Source organism: Malaclemys terrapin, chromosome 1, assembly GCF_027887155.1.
Source record: "Malaclemys terrapin pileata isolate rMalTer1 chromosome 1, rMalTer1.hap1, whole genome shotgun sequence".
Classification (NCBI taxonomy): Eukaryota; Metazoa; Chordata; order Testudines; family Emydidae; genus Malaclemys; species Malaclemys terrapin.
In genome coordinates this window covers 280,044,140-280,061,463 of record NC_071505.1, presented here as the reverse complement: position 1 = coordinate 280,061,463, position 17,324 = coordinate 280,044,140, and the positions used below count along the sequence as shown (strand labels likewise).

Here is a 17,324-nt window from a genome sequence, read left to right as displayed (position 1 = left end):
GTAATACTTTGTCATCCACCTTTTGTTGGATACAGTTGCATGGTCTTTAGGACATGGACTACCTATAACTAGGAGAATCTGATCTCGGGTGGGACGTTAGGCAATAACTGAAATAGCAATTTATAATAAAATATTGCTTTCTCCAACACACAAAGCTAATCATCATTTTGTTTTTTTCCTGGGACTCATTTATTTCAACTTGTGGACTTTGTGCATTACTCTTAGGTTCCAGCTATATTCCTCTGGTTTAGAAACCTTCCTGGTTCTATACCCCTTGTCTATTTTGACTTTGTTGTTATGGGCACAGACTCCTACATTTTAGTCAAGTGGTTTGGATGTAACTAAATCAGACATGGCAATTGCTCTGTGTGTGTGTGTGTGTGTGTGTGTGTGTGTGTGTGTGTGTGTGTGTGTGTGTAATATAACTTCTCTAAAATTTCAAATCCTTCAAAATATAAGTTTGTACTGTTTTGAGAGCAGGAAATGGATAACTAATAATCCCCTTCCCCCTTAAATCCATCCAATAGATCAGTAAAGAATAAATTTAGAATGTTTTATAGACAGATGCTCTAAAAAACATCAATTTTAACACCTAAACCATACTGAGTTACATTTTCAATATCTCCTTCAACACAAAACTCCAAAAATACCACATGCCAGCAGCTCTCTGCACATTGGGAGGACATAGGTGACTGAAATGGTGTAGAGGTTTGTATTTTGAGGGTTGGGGTAGCCACACTCTATGACAGTGGTGGGCAACCTGCAGCCCGCAGGCCGCACGCGGCCCATCCGGGTAACCTGATTGCGGGCCGCAAGACATTTGGCTGACGTTGACTGTCTGCAGGCACTGCCCCCTGCAGCTCCCAATGGATGCAGTTCTCTGTTCCTGGACAATGGGAGCTGTGGGAAGCAGCACCTGCATGCGAAGGGGCCGCAGGGACGTGCTGTCCGCTGCTTCCCACAGCTACCATTGGCCGGGAATAGAGAACTGCGTTCACTGGGAGCTGCGGGGGGGCGGTGCCTGCGGACAGTCGTCAGCCAAATGTCTCGCGGCCCGCAATCAGATTACCATGATGGGTCGCATGCAGGTTGCCCACCACTGCTCTATGATATGCTCTCCTGGAAACAATCCATAATGGAAATTGCAACGGACCTCAAACCGGTATTAACTGCCCATAGAGAGGACTACAATATATAGTTGCAATGAGGAAGCCAGAAACAGCATATTTGGTCTAGTGGGGAGAGGATTTTCCTGAAGATGACTGATTTATACCATTACTGGGAGGCCCCCATCCACTTCCCTTCTGTAAAGTTCCCGTCTCATGCAATCAAAGCATGTGCTGTTAGGGAGCAATTTAAAAACATAACAGCTGAAACACTTTTTGTGGGGAGATGTTTGTTTTTAGTTTAACAAACGCTGTACATTTCTATATCTTCAACAGATAAAATAATGCATCAGTTCATATGTTGATTTTTAACCGTTTGGAATTATTTATTTTACAAAACACAAATTCCACCAACAAACACTGGATGTTAATGACTTCCACTTAAGAGGGTGCAACTAGATTCAAAGGATGCACAACTAAACACCTGGATCACAAATATCTTATAATTTCGTGTCTTATCTGTAAAAAGCTTCACCCAAAATGATTACCACAACTGCTCTGCAAGTCACATATATTCACACAGACATATGTAGATGGGAGTGAAACTAACAATTTCAATACGTTAATATTGGATTTATGTGCACAGTTATGGTAATACTCCACAAAATAATATCCATGGCAGCAACACACTTAAATTTATGTATGAGCATTTAAATGCACTTGGCAATTAAAAAAAGACAAACAAAAAAATGCCACCTTAATCCCAAACCCAGCATTAATTATCCTTGTGGTGGAATTAAGTGAAATTTTAACACAGAAAGAGCTTAAAACATATAGAATGCTTCTGGGGACTGGGAAGAATACAGTTACAGGATCTCCTCAACGGCTTCTAAATTTTGGTAATGATTTATAAAAACATGTGATTAAGTCTCATTGACTTCACAGGAATTACGCAAAAGAATAAATGGACACAAATCTGACATCAGGAATCATAACATTCAAAAACCAGTGGGAGAACACTTCAACCTCTCTAACCACTCAGTGATAGACTTGAAGGTGGCAATTTTGCAACAAACAACAACAAAAACCAATTTCAAAAGCAGACTCCAAAGAGAGACTGCTGAACTTGAATTAATATGCAAATTAGATACAATTAACTTAGATTTGAACGGAGCCTGGGAATGGTTGGGTCATTACACTAATTGAATCTATTTCCCCATGTTAAGTATCCTCACACCTTCTATGGGTCATCTTGATTATGACTTCAAAAGTTTTTTTTCTCCTGCTGATGATAGCTCATCTCAATTGATTGGCCTCTTACAGTTGTCACTTGGCTACTTCCACCTTTTCATGTTCTCTGTATGTATAAATATCTTCTTGCTGTATGTTCCAGTCTATGCATCCCATGAAGTGGGCTGTAGCCCACGAAAGCTTATGCTCAAATAAAATTTGTTAGTCTCTAAGGTGCCACAAGTACTCCTGTTCTTCATGCTTAAGTGCTGTCATGAACTAAGGTTTTATGCAGTTCAGAAATACTAAAAAAAAAAAAAAAAAAAAAAAAAAATGTAACTAAGCCTTCTGAGACAGACCTACCCTATCAATATCTATGGTGAAGTTTTCTATGTAGCCTGGAGTTTTAATATGGTTATATTTGGGCTCTTGTGTCTTATACAAATCCCAACATGATGCCCATAAACATCAAGAAATATGGTGTGTGTCCTTCTATACTTCTTTTCATATATGTATTGTGTATGCATTATATACATAAATACTTACACCCTGTAGGCAGACAGATTCATTCACTGGCTCCAAATTTATTCTCTTTCCCTACTATTTTCAGGTATGACAAGAGTTGTGAAAGAGAGGGACAATATATAAATTACTTTTCTGTCCACAATAATTGTAATAATCTAGTGAGTTCTCTGTTTTTAAATCAAATTGATTGTATTGAAACCTTGATTTTTTTTCTTTTGTACATTATAACTCAATGTAGGAGTTAATGATTTAGACATGTCTATAATTTTGCAATAAAAATATTAGGATCTCAAAGTGTATTAGAAGCAGGCCCTTAAATTCCCCCCCCCACACACACACACAAAATGTGCCCTGCTTCCAAATGAATGTGTGTCTGGTCCTGTGTCATCCCCAGACTGGATGAATGTAATACCCTTTATGTGAGACTACATTTACAGACCACCCAGTCTTCATGTGGTACAAAATGTGTGGAGGGAACTATGCTTAGTGGAGTGAACTATTGAGATTAGATTGCACTGGCCTCCTGTTTGGTTTCAAGTGTACTTCAAGTTGTTTTTTTTAATCTTTAAAAGCATATTTGATTGAGGCCCTCACTACTCAAGAGGCCACCTCTTCCTCTGTACCAGCTGTGCAACAGATATCAGCAGGTGCATTCACATTAACAGTTCCTTGATTTGAACATCTAGGGGCAAAGGTGAATCACATACAGATTACAGGGGTAAATTTTGACATATGAAATCGGCTTCAGATTATACTATAATATTAACACGGCCAGCTTGCCAAGGAGCTTTTGTACTAAAGTGCAAGCAAAGTGTGATTGTTTACTTGTCAAAGACAAAATTTATTTTACAGTAAACTGATGATAATCCAACTAGTGTTTCCAGCCACCAAAATATCCAGAGAGACCCAGAACACATCCATTGGTGGCCAATATATTAATGAGACCACTTGAAAAGATGGGCACAACTCTTAGGACTAGATTCTGATCTCAGTTGCTGAAGTGTCAAATCAGGAGTGATTAGGGCTTAAATTCAGCTGGAGCTGTCCAGAGTGGAATATCGGTAAATATTCCCTCCCTCTCTCCCGCCCCCCCAGAGTTTTTATAGTTTGGTGGGAGCGTATGGGGTCTCCAGGAAATACTCTATAAGAATTTAAACCCTGGGAGTGACTCTAATGAAGTCAATAAAGTGGCACCAGTGTGAAACTGATCAGATAGGCTCTAGGATTTGTATTTCATTCCATTCCTGCTCAGTCTGTTAACCATTCTTTGTATGTAAGTCTTGTTCTTTTCTAAGTACACTAAAGGGAGTTAACAGAATAAATGTAACCACTCTCCCTAGTCCCTCACTGGCTGCGGTTTAAATCCTATTTGAAGTGTACATCCTGGATTATAAACATACTAGGACCATCTGTGCCAGTGGTGGGCAACCTGCAGGGACATGCTGGCCGCTGCTTCCTGCAGCTCCCATTAGCTGGGAACGGCAAACCACGGCCACTGGGCACTGCGGGTGGACGTGCCTGCGGATGGTCAATGTAAACAAATTGTCTCGTGGCCTGCTAGCAGATTACCCTGAGGGGCTGCGTGTAGCCCCCGAGCTGCTGGTTGCCTGCCAATGATCTATGCCTGCCCACTGGCAATGGTTCACCGTCCCAGGCCAATGGGGGCTAGGGGAAGCAGTGCGGGCCGAGGGATGTGCTTTCCGCCGGTTGCTGATCCCCGGTGTAACTCATATCCTGATATCACTAATTCACTCAGGTTATTCTTTTAAGCTTTACATCATAAAGAGACATTAGTTTCATACATCTAAGATGCCCGAGTCTTCATTTTACATGTCAAAAAAAAATCAATCAAAATTGGCCATGAATTCTTCCCCCCCCCCAACACACACAATTTTCCCCAAAACAGAAAATATTCTTGCCTAGCTCATGTCATTTTTCCCCCTTCTAATGAGCTATCCCTTCTGTGTGCACTCACACACAATCTTGTGAGCCTAATTTCATTTTTTCTTCAGGTGAAGATAAAAAACATAACAAAAACCAATCATAAATTCAGTTGCTGTATTCCAGAATTAAACTTGACCTTGCAATTCAACTGTGTCTTCAATGCTTATGAGTTACAGCTGTCTATCTTTCTTCAGGCATAATTTGACATTTCACAAAAATCACTGTAAAACTTCCATAGATTTGATGCTACCATTCTGGGGTTCAATAATTTACTTCACTGAGACAAGGTAGCAGTCCCTCTTTTAACTCACCATATCAGTGTTCACAAATCTAAAGTAGCAAATGCACATATGGGTGACTACATTTACGCTTAATACTAAACTTATTTATATCTTCCTTAAGGGAAGAAACAGAAAAAAAGGAATTTCCCCCTCCTGCTTTGCTGATTACATGTAATTACATGCCATGACCAGCAGAAATACAGCAAGGAAGTAAAAGTGAGCATTACTATTACGTGGAAATATAATGTAATATCACTCAACAGTATAAGAAGATCCGGAGCTCCACATCTTGATTCTCCACACCCATGACATGAAAAACTCCCGTTGACTTTAACGGGATTTACGTGTCTGTCTATCTGGAAGCTGCAGTGTTACTAGAAAGATTCTGGCCAGGATCATGGACTTTGTTGGATGGAAGAAATTTACTATGTGGATACTGGAATAAAGGTGGGAAATAATGGTAAGGTTATTTCATTTTTGTTTTGGAAATAAGTAACTTGAGCCATATTTCCTTGAAACACCTCTTCCTAGGGATCCTAGTGATAAGTGGCCTTGAAAGCATATTTGTTTTAAAAAATTCCATTGTGTAACACTATTGAACATTTAATGCGTATGTTTGTGTTTGATCCTCTAAGATGAAATCAATGGGACTTTTTCCATTGACTTTAGTGGGTACCAAATCAGTTTCTCAATGTCATTTTCTGAAATCTAGTTGGTACTTTTACATAGGGTCTGTAATATGACTTACAAAACCTTACACTCTGTTTCTGCCTCATTTGACTACTGTCCATAAACATTTATAAAAATTGCTTCCAATTAAAACCAGTTGTCAGCATATCTGGTTATAGTTCTGTTAGCACAGAAGCTTATGCCACTTGGTGATCATCTTAAAGGATAGCTGATAACCGCAGTCAGCTCACATCAACAGAGACATTACGTTTTTCATTAATCACAAAATATTTCAGTGCAAGTGCTTCTGTGACAACTTATTTAAAAAAAAAAAAAAAAAAAAAAAAAACTCCCCATGGCTGTTCCCAATCTTCCCAGTTCCATTCTTTACCATCCTCAAGCAGCATTAGAAGTGGCACACTTAAATATGACAAATTACACATAAGTATCTATGTTAACATGTTCATAAATCTCTGTAAAGCTTCAGTTTTTGGATACTTTCCATTTGTACAACTGCCTCCATGTTACTTGGATATAGTAAAACTCTTTCATCAAATACGTATCCTACATGTGTCCTAATTCCATTCAGCCAACTCAGATATTTGTTCAGCTGAAAGTTCTTGTCTGTGGCCCATTGCAGAATATTACACACAACTGGCATGGCAATGGTCAATATCAACAGACTGTGGTGCCTATTGTTACATTGCTCATACTGCCATACTATTTTGGGCTCCACAAGAGACTTGAGTGTGGGACTGGATTTGTGTTGTCCTTTGGACTTTGGTCAAGTCAATAACTACTTGCCATCAGCTACTACATGAGTTTACTAATGCTTAGCTCACTTTTGCAAAACACTGTTAAATACAGATACAAAAGGTTTATTATTATTAGATCTCCTTCCACTTACTTTAGGGTCAGAGAGGATGTGTGCATTTATATCCTTCAGTTCCACTGGGATATAAATGTTTCAGCAACAGTCAGGATTTTCATCCCAGACAGGTAAAACAGTTCAGTGGAAAGCACAATCTGGCACATGTTAATTTGCTATGCTGTGCACATTGTGATTCATTTTTGTTTGTGTGTATCACTTTGTAGTGTATAAATACATCTGTGGCCTTTTACATTCCAACAATGCTGTGACTTAATCACTAGCTTGATTTAAACTGGGGGTAGTGGAGGGTGTCGGAGCAATAGGCCTCCTAGCGAGAAAGCCAAGTTTTTCAGAAATTCATCCGTGTTAAATATCCATTGTTTTTTTTCCCTTCTCTGATACTTGTGGGTTTGTAACATTATAATGTATGGTAATGAATGATACTGTGATAAGCTTTCTAATGTTTTTCACCGATGCTTGACAACAGTGGCATTATGTGATGTGGCTGCAGGCTGGGGAAACGAGCAATGTAAAACAGAAAACAAAACCTAGATGTCAGTTTGGCGTCAAATCAAAGCTGTGGACTTTTAACCACTGCAGCTGCCTTGGCTTCAGTTAACCTCTCGCTGATCTCCCCAAATAGGATTTCATCTAAAGCACCAAATTAAAAACTGAGACTGAGGGCTGGTTCTGTAAATTGAAAAGTGTACAAATGAATTGTTGGCAAACACACTTGGCAGCTGTCAGCCTTCTAAAGCTTCTGATCTATGTCACAGTAGTAGTAGGAGGGGGGTTAGTTTTAGTGGGGTAAAATGTAAGGATTATTTTTACCCCATTTCAGACCAGTCTACAGCAGACCACCAGGGACTATGTTAATAGATTTACAGTTTTTGGCAATGGAATGGCATAATGAACGAAGTACAGTGGAGATCATTAAAAACGGCTTGCAATAAATCCCTGTGATATGCAACACGCTGTTGCATCAGAGAACACTGCAAAAACAGCAATGCTTTCCAACCATATTCACTCTAATCCACACCGCTTCGTGGTTGTTGTGTTCATGCACGTATGCTCTGTGCATGTATGCCCAAAGGTCCTCAAAGAGTTAAAGGATGACATGAGCTAGTACATTCTTAACAAGGCTACTCTCTGTGACAAATACGCCAGCTCAGAACAAACCGGTGTTAAGTGCAGCTGGCTGACAAAAGATTGATTGTTTTAATTTGGCACAGATGAAGCATTTTGTGGCATAAAACTCTTCCCCCTGCTCCCCCCCCCCCACCACACACACACCTTTTTTCTTTAAAATTTGCTGGCTACTGATCCTGTCCCCTGCACTCATAAATCAACTCTCAGCAACTACAGGTAGCTACGGAATTTAAACTCAACATTAGGGCTGGCCAAAATTGGTTAAAAAAGGCTAATGCACTGTGGAACACTTAACATTCCTCTCTCAGTCTCTCTCTCTCTCTCTCTCTCTCTTTCTAATTGGCTGGTAATATAGCATTTCCCCACATATGAAACAAGAAATCCCTTTAGTAAGGGGAGAAAATACAAAGAAAACCTGTGAAGTTATAATGGTCTAACAGCTGGCATCACAGGCTCACTTACCCCATATTCATTAGCTTCATAAAAATACAAACAAACAATGACATACAGTAAATAACAGGATGCAACCTACACAAATGCCTTGGTGATTTCTCACCACTCACACATTAGTGACACAAAGATAATTTGGTAACTAGAGAGGCACAAGTCACACACGATCATGCATCACAGGATCACCAAAGTCATGCACACTGTAGTTAAAAGGCATTATAACTGCATGGAACTGTTCGTTGGCCATTAGCATTTTTCAAATGTAAACAGAGCTTTTAAACCTCCCAAGAGCTGGAGGGAGGAACACAAATGTCATCTCGGATAGTGGGTCCCACTGTTCAGCTATGCTTTTGTCAGAGATGACACTATATAGGTTGAAAGTTTTCCTTGCCTTTGGTTTTGCAAGAAAATGTACAGAACATGAAAATTTCTCAGCATACCAAGAAACAGATCTTCAACATAGATGTTTTGAATACATATATATGTAGGGTTGCCAGGCATCCGGTTTTCAACCAGAATGCCTGGTAGGGTTGCCAATTTTCTAATTGCACAAAACCAAACACACTTCCCCTGCCCCTGTCTTGCCCCCTTCCCCGAGCTCCCACCCTATCCTGCTTCTTCTGAGTCCCCACCCCCACTCACTCCAGCCCCCCTCCCTCCGTCACTTGCTCTCCCCCACCCTCACTCACTTTCACTGGGCTGGGGCAGAGGGTTGGGGTGCGAGAGGGAGTGAGAGCTCCAGCTGAGATTGCGGGCTCCAGGATGGGGCTAGAAATGAGGGAGGGGGACTGGAGTGAGTGGGGCTCAGAGAAGGGCCGGGGGTGGGGCAAGGGTGTTCTGTTTTGTGCAGTTAGAAAGTTGGCAACCCTGTATATAATGGCACACCAGCCTATCCAAAATAAACACCTCCTTCTCTACAAAAAAGAAGAAAAGATTGCAATCAAATTGGCCAGACATATGAACAATCTCTGCTTCTCACTTCCATGATGGCATACGACGGTTTGAGACATTTGAAATATCAGACTCAGATAAGAGTATCAACAGATCATATAGAATATATATCACTGAAGAAAAAATCCTAGCCACAAGGGAATTACTAAGTACACTAAGAAATTTTATGTATCCCCTCCCTCACTCCATTATATTGTGTGTAAAAACACCCACAGATACACACACGTTGTGTCTATCTCTGAATATATATTTCAGCATTATGCACAGATATATGAATATGCCCAGCAATCATTAATATTTAGACTCAATATATTCAATACATTTTACTGCCTTTTTGTTCTGCTTCATTAAAAACTGAATGGATAATAAATAGGGCAATTTTCCATGCAAGCACAAACCTACATCACATCAAACTGAGACTTTTTTCTGAATGAATTATTTTAATATTAAAATACTGTTAACATACGAGTTTATAGTACAATGGCTATACCTATATGAAAATATATATGCTTGATAGACCTGTATTTCTTCACCCCATAGAGGGGAAATATCATAGAATTATTTATACTCCAGTGACTTGCTATGCCTCTCTTTGTGTTATTTACAGTATGTAAGATCTCATTACTTCAGACTCACCCCTCCTGCAGAGAAACAAATGAGAAGGGACTAAAAGGAAACAGCCTCTGAGAGGTTTTCCTCAATGAGTGCTCTCCAGTTGTTCTTTTGAGAAAGTAGGGCTTGCTCCCCCAAAACAGCAGGTAGAGGGGCAATCCCAGAAACCTCACAGGCCCACTGGAAGCCACAGGATTCTGGAGGCTCAGTGGGAAGAAGAGACTATCAATTTCCACATTGGCTCTTGCTCTCCAGCGACACTGACAGGGCTTCTGCAGTTAGTGGCCGCTTTGGGGACCCCTGTTTAATGGGAAACAGTTCCAGCTGTGGGAGAATGGGGAAGAGACAACCTGAGACTGTACTACGGGAGGTGGGGGAGAGAAATCTCCTCAGGGCCAATGGAAGGCAATTTGCATCATCCCCTCCAGTTTGCCCACTTCCCACCAGTATCCTCATTCAGATCCCAGAGTCATGGAGCCCTTGGAGGTTTGAGGGAAGGTGAGGGGTTAACCCAAAAGTAAAGGGCAAGGAGGACTTCCTCACATGGAGGGCCTCTTCTTAGCATACATTTTGAGGGTACAATACATTTGATTGCAGATATTTTTCCATCTTACTGTACCTATCATGACATTTAAAATAATGGCTGTTATATGAATAATGCAAACTCCACCCCATCCCCCAGGGGAATTAAAGCTTTAATTTGAATAACCTGTAATATGATTGGTGGGACCAAATTAATCTCTAATGTAAATCAATTAATTTGGTCCCCAATTGACTCAAGTCCCTGAAAACTGAGATACAATCAACTGAGTTATAGAATGATTGGCTTTCCTCTTATCTTCCTTTAAGTATATATCAGGCCTTTCTTACTAATTTTAAAGGACTGTGTTACCTTTGTGGGTAACACTGGCTAACACTGCACAGAAGCAATGGTGGAAAGAAGTTTCAATTAGCTTGTCCCTCCCCCACCTCAGCACAGTCACTCTGAAGCCAAGCACAATACAGAACTAGTGTTTCTTTGAGCACTCGTTAATGTCTCCAATTAGACTCCAAAGACCCAAGGGCCCACAGACCTACCCTGCCTGACACAGAGCTGCTGCTAGCATCTGGCAGCAGGAACAAAAGGGAATATATGATGCTTCTTTCTAAAGCAAGTTTAAGGAAATCGGTACAGCACTCGGGTGTCGTGCAGAATCAATGCAAAGGTTGAATGTCTCAGCACAGCCTCAGCAGCGCCAGAGGGAGCAAGACCACAATTAAACTGGACTTTCAACGTAAACAAAATGAGTTAGAGGAATTCTTGCATAAAATTGAACATACTAAATTTGGATATAATCAGTTCATAAATAAAGGCAAGATTACTTCTATTGAGTATATCACTGTAAAATTTAGGACAGGGATTGGCAACCTTTGGCATGCGGCCCGCCAGGGTAAGCACCCTGGCAGGCTGGGCCAGTTTGTTTACCTGCCTCGTCCGCAGGTCCGGCCAATCGCGGCTCCCACTAGTCACGGTTCACCGCTGCAGTCCAATGGGAGCTGGTAGAAGCGGCGCGGGCCAAGGGACATACTGGCCACCGCTTCCAGCAGCTCCCATTGGCCTGCAGCAGCAAACCGCAGCCTGTGGGAGCCACGATCGGCTGGACCAGTGGATGGGGCAGATAAACAAACCGGCCCAGCCTGCCAGAGGCTTTCCCTACACAAGCGGCGACCCCAGTTTGAGAAACACTGATATAGAAAAACAACTACATTCAAAGATCATTAAGATAGCAAAGCCAAGCACTTAAAAGTTAGAGAATGCCAGAATTAAAGTTGCCTCCTGATTGTTGGGAAGCTGTCCTGGCCCTCATGTAACTCAAAGTTGCTGCAGGACAGTGCTTAGCTTTCAAATATTAACTAACTCACAGTAGAAACAAATATTCACTGAAAGCTTGCAGCTTGAAGAGCTGAAGGAATTATAATTTTTGTAGATTTATAAATTGCATCAAAATTTAGGTTTTATTTAGAATGTTAACCTTTGAAACCTTGTGAATTTATAAGGATCTAAATGGGCTTGGATCATCAATACAAATTCTATAATGTCCCCTTTTCACAAACTAGCAGATGCTGCCACCTTTGCTTTGAAACCAAAGGGCAGGACTATAGCTTTGCACAGCGAATGAACTATACTTCTGAGAGGAACTTGTTTACCCCTGACTCTAAGATAAGTAGCAAATTACCATTTACCTGCATTGGCTCAGATATGGTGGTCAGTGCTTTAGGGGTTAGAGTCTTCTCCTTCCTCTTGGGTGTGAGGGAATAGGTAGCAGGTGCAGAGCACTAACTGGGCCTAATTTCTGGGTATTCCACACAGGGCTGTAAGGAAGGTCTTACTCCTTTATGCCTCAGCATGGGCAGTATTTACTTTGTGCCAGAGCTGAGCCCCGACACCTTTAGGCTTGGTAATTTGTAGCCCCAGTATCTCTGGGCTTGCTGCATCAGTTGTGAATGTAAAAAAAAAAAAAAAAAAAAATTGTTTGAGCCCTGGCACCTCTCATTACAAATTAAGCACTTAGCACAGGCATGTAGATGACAGCCATTTGAGAATAATGAGACTTGTGGTAGCACAAGGTACTATTTAGCGAGCCAGACTCTGACCCCCTTAAACTTACTGGTAAGAAGATCTCACAATAGTAACTAAAATCCATGGGATTACTCATGTGAGTAACTGCTTGGCAGTATAAGAGTGGTAGTAATAGACCTATAATAATTTTGTTCAAACTAAAATAAGAAATAATACGCTTTCACTCCTGAAGTAAATCTTACCCACCTCACCAAAATCAAAAATCTTGGCTACTTATAGGGTACAGATTGCAGTGTCCAGCATCAGAGTATTTGAAAGCATGATTTAGACTTGCAGCATGGCCAATTTCTGCTCCTGATGAAGTGCATGATCCTAGTTTACCACTACCTTATTTCAGTTTTACCCTAGAGTAATGCTACTGAAATCAACAGAGTGTGCAAAATCGCAGTAATCCAGTTGCCATCAGCCCTATGGGAATTATAACCATTGACTTCAATGGGAACACAGCCCACAATATTTAACTTGTTAAAAAATATATATATATATATTTTGTTTATTTATTTCATTGATCTGATATCTTACCACCCATGGTTTGTCAGGTACCCAAATCTCCCACAAGTACTTCGGCATATCTCCAAAATTCAGTGCCTAAAAAGCAAGTAATATTTAAATAAAAAGATGTGTTACTTTTACTACAGATTTTCAGATATCCCACCACCCGTTGGCCCAGCGTTGGCTAATATATAAAAGCAGAAATATGGGCAAATCTCTGGCAGGGGAAGTGAAATAATTCTCTCTTGGGTGTTCATGCTCCTGAAAGCTTGTATCTTGGTTATCCAAGTACATGCTTGGTAACATTTGCAGCGCTACATCAAGGAACAATTTACTTTCTGAAGGCTGATTTTATAGCATTGTGCTATACTTTGCTGTAATCAGGCAACAGATTTTCAAAACAGCAGAGCAGATTTAGTTTTCTGTTTAGTGAACTACCCACTGAAATTGCTGTCTCATAATAAGAAGAAACTTATTTTTTAATTTAATGCACTATTAAGCTTTTTATTAAGATATTATTAAATCAACCCCGAGACTCTAAAAAGCAAAACCAGCAGATCTTTAAAACTGCAATTAAAGTTGTGTTTAATATGGGAGCATTAATGGATGTTCATGCTCTGTTACTAACTGCTGAATATAAATAGCACTATGTAGTTCAAATCCCATTCTTGGTGTAGGACTTGGACACCTCAACAATGATATTAATCCATATGTGTGGGATAAAAACAGCATCTGTGGAGAAGAAGTTTCCTGGGTTCCAAAAGTTTGCAGAATCTTTTGGTGCTGCATATCACTCTAGGAAATGTCTCTTCGGGTTATTTATTTTGACAACAGATCAGTAGTGCCAGAGTAATTTTAAGCAGTTGTAAACAGGAAAAAAATCATGTATACTACTTGAGAAGCAAATGGGGAGCCAAAAATGTATATTCTTTTATTTTCTCCTCTCTGTGTATTGTGTTTCTCAGATATTCAATTATTATTTTATTAGAAAAGAAGGCCTTCCTAGACAGCTAACATTAGATTAAGAACAACATATGTGGAAACTTGGATCACTTCAAATCCACTCTCTACGGAGTGATGATTCTAAATTCCAAACAAACATCTTTGTGCAATATATTCAAGGAGGACATTAGTATTCTGTTCAGAATTGTTTGCCCACTCCTTTATCATCATATGGTAAGCAAGAACATCAGAAAACTTTACATCAAAAAGTGTTGTCAACCCCAATGGAAAACACATGTCTGTTCCAAAGTACTCCCAGCAGATATCCCAGATATCTTACGTGAGTCTTGTGTTCTTAGAGAGTTATATCACAGTTCTGAAAAGCTTTTTGAAAAACCCTGCCTTGAAAGCAGCATGTCTTCTTAACTATTTATATCCACTGAAAGCAGTCTCCTCTGATACCTGATGTGATGTTTCTGACTAACGTGGGGAGATCCTTTCTTTGCCAACTAACACCTCATTTGAAAGAAAACTCACTTTAAACCAAAAAAAAAAAAAAAAACAACCCTGTTATTTGGTTCTTATGCTCTTTGAATCAAAAGTATTTGTGCACTCAATGGAGATTAAGAAATATAGTTTAACAAAAAAAAATAAAAATAAAAGCAACTGAAAATGGCTTAAAATACATACCACATTCAGAAGATTGCCTCTCTTGCTGGTATTTTATGCCTGTTTGTCTTTCTACTTATACAGGTATAAATCAAGTGCAACTCAGCTGAAGTCAATGGAATTACACTGGTGTAGAACCACAGAGAGGAGAATCCAAATGCCGCCTTCAGATAAATGTATGCAATTCCCAATCACTTGGATAGGAGTTATATGAATATATCTGAAGGTAGAATTTGGCATACGTTATCAAGTACATTATCTTAAACTATCAAAACTCCTCTAGATAGCTTTCAGAATTATTGTTTCCTACAAATGATTTTGTAAAGAAGTATAATAAAAACAGTAATGTTAATAAGAAAATAATATATTCCCCCTTCCAGGTAAAGACGCTGCAGAGTTCATTAAAATACAAATGATGAACCATAATGAAACAAAACAATACAAATAATATATGAAAAATAATATTTATAAAATGAAACAAATGTTAAATAATATGGGCTTATTAAATATAAAGACTGTAACCTTACAATCTGCCTTGAGTAACGGAAGGCATATGAGAATGAATTATGACCCAAATGTACACTTCCTCCTTTAATCTCCCTTTGCACTGTGAAGCAGCTTATTTCATTCTGTGTACTACCTATTTGGCCCCAACAGGGTTGGGGATGCAAGATCCCATTTCATCTAGACAGGGGAGTAAGAGGGACTTTACTTCCCTGCCCAGATAAATTAGAGCTAGCCCAAGAGGAGAGGAGAGTCTTAGAGAGGTTGATTGTAATGAAAAATAAAACACCTCTAAAAAAAGAGTGGCTTTAAAAAACAACAACATTGTGTTAAAAATGGTAAAGGATAGTTTAAAGATGGCTGTCATAGCCACAGATAAGACCTATAACCTAGAGTTCAGGACAGGGAAGACTCAGTCACCTCCTGACAGTGTAATGAGAATCCTTGAATGGTTGTTGTTGTTGTCAAAGAGCAGACACTTTTCAGGTTCTGGCGAGGTTCAAGGAGATCTTGAATATATCTAGTTTCTTCCCCAGTAGGCGTTTAAAAGCCTGCAAAATTTAAAATACTATAAAACATGTAAGATTTGTACCTGAAGACCACAGTCCAGTTTTCTAATCTTTTTCTTTCTGACTGTGCCTGGCTTTTATAAATTGACATTAGCAAAATCCTTCAGCTGAAATACAGTCGTGCAATCCATTTAATCTAACATTCTGCATCTACAAACAGAAGGGTTGGGAGAATATCCTGGCTGAATATCAATTTGGGGGGAAGTGACATAAAATCAGCATCAAGGGTGATGTACTGCAATCCAACAGCAAGGGAGATAACATCAAGGAGCTCTGCCCACTGCTCTATTTCCTAATAAAATGAGCAGACTGAACCACAGACCTGAAAAATGTAATGAAAACTGTCTACAGTGTCATCACTTTATGCACAAAAGTAAGAGTAAGGGCAGATTAGCCTAAAACTCCCACAATAATCATGCATTTGTCAGCTAAAAAAAAATCTAATACATAGTAAAATCCTGTCCATGCTTTATTTCTAATTATTCTGCATCTTTCTTGTTTATTAAAGGAGCTTGATCTTGCGGTCCATAAACAAGCAAAGTTCCCAGTAAAATTAATGGAACTGTTGCTAGAGTATGAACAGCAGGATCAGGTCTGAAATATTTATTTTCCCCATGCATCCATCTATCAAAATATGAGTTTTCTGTTCCTTCACCCTCCTACCCCCACTCTGGATCCAAGAAATGTGTAAGAGTTTGAATTTTTTAATATATTAAAAAAAGAAATCACAATCCTGAATTAGGAAGATCTGAATCAAAAAGACAAGTTTCGGATTTTAATCCGAATACTGTCAAATCTTCCTTCCTCTGGTGAGGAGTTCCACAACAGAGGTCTCGGTGCTGAAAACTGTTGGCTACCTAGACCTGAAAGTCTTAACCTGGGTCTCTTCAGCCAGAGCATACAGAGAGGTGTGCATAATGCCTTTGGAGTTTAGCAGCCTCAATTCCACAAACTAAATGTCTATGTAAGTCTTTACTCAGGCAAAACCCCCACTGAAGCTAATGGCGCAAACGTGTAAAATGCTGAATTTGTATCTCTCGCTGTCATCAAGTGGAGCAGCACATGCTCTACTCTTCTGCAGATTTAGAGGGAAATAGGTGAGATAGACGACACTGTCTGGCTAATGGATAGGATAAGGGAGTTTAGAGACTTGGAGCTTGTCTACACAGTGCCTTAATGCATAACAGATGAAGTATAATTTCTAATGAGCACTGGAGTGTTGCACACTAACCATCCATGTGGACTCTGCTGGCATGCACTAAAAGTTCCCTAGTGCATATTATGTAGCCCTGTTTCAAACTGTGCTATGTTAATATACACTAGAAAACTTTCAGTGCACAGCAGCAGGGTGTGACATGTTAGTGCACATTAAAATTTACATCCCAGACTAAGGCACGATGCAGACAAGCCTTTGGATTTTATTCCCAGTTCTGCCAGAGATTTCTGTGTGCTCTTAGGCAAGTCACAATTTTCCAACCTGAAGCCTCAAATGAAAAATCAAAATCTATTTTTAGACATCTAAATAAGTGACCTGATTTTTGGAGGTGTTGGTCATCTCGACAATTCCCACTGAAATCAACAGCACTACCTGTGTGAATATAGTCTTGCAGAATCAGGCCCTTAATTTTCAGGAATCTAATGTCTGTTTTGTACTTATCTACTGGCATCAACTATGATATCATCACTCTGAAGACAGATCCTGCTTCCCTAGCAGTAAATTCTGTAGGGTATGGCCCCACA

The 17,324-nt window shown here is 39.7% G+C and overlaps 1 protein-coding gene across 5 annotated transcripts in view; it reads right to left on the bottom strand.

Moving 5' to 3' along the window:
* The window catches only part of PCDH9 (protocadherin 9), an 896,526-nt gene that overhangs the window by 500,802 nt on the left and 378,400 nt on the right, over nt 1-17,324 (bottom strand). For 3 of the 5 annotated variants that reach the window (XM_054013554.1, XM_054013573.1, XM_054013591.1), the window contains exon 3: nt 12,931-12,996. The exons of the other annotated variants lie outside the window; for them this stretch is intronic. In XM_054013554.1, coding sequence (XP_053869529.1) covers nt 12,931-12,996 — 66 coding nt within the window. The remainder of the gene's footprint in view (nt 1-12,930; nt 12,997-17,324) is intronic. 5 annotated transcript variants of the gene reach the window in all.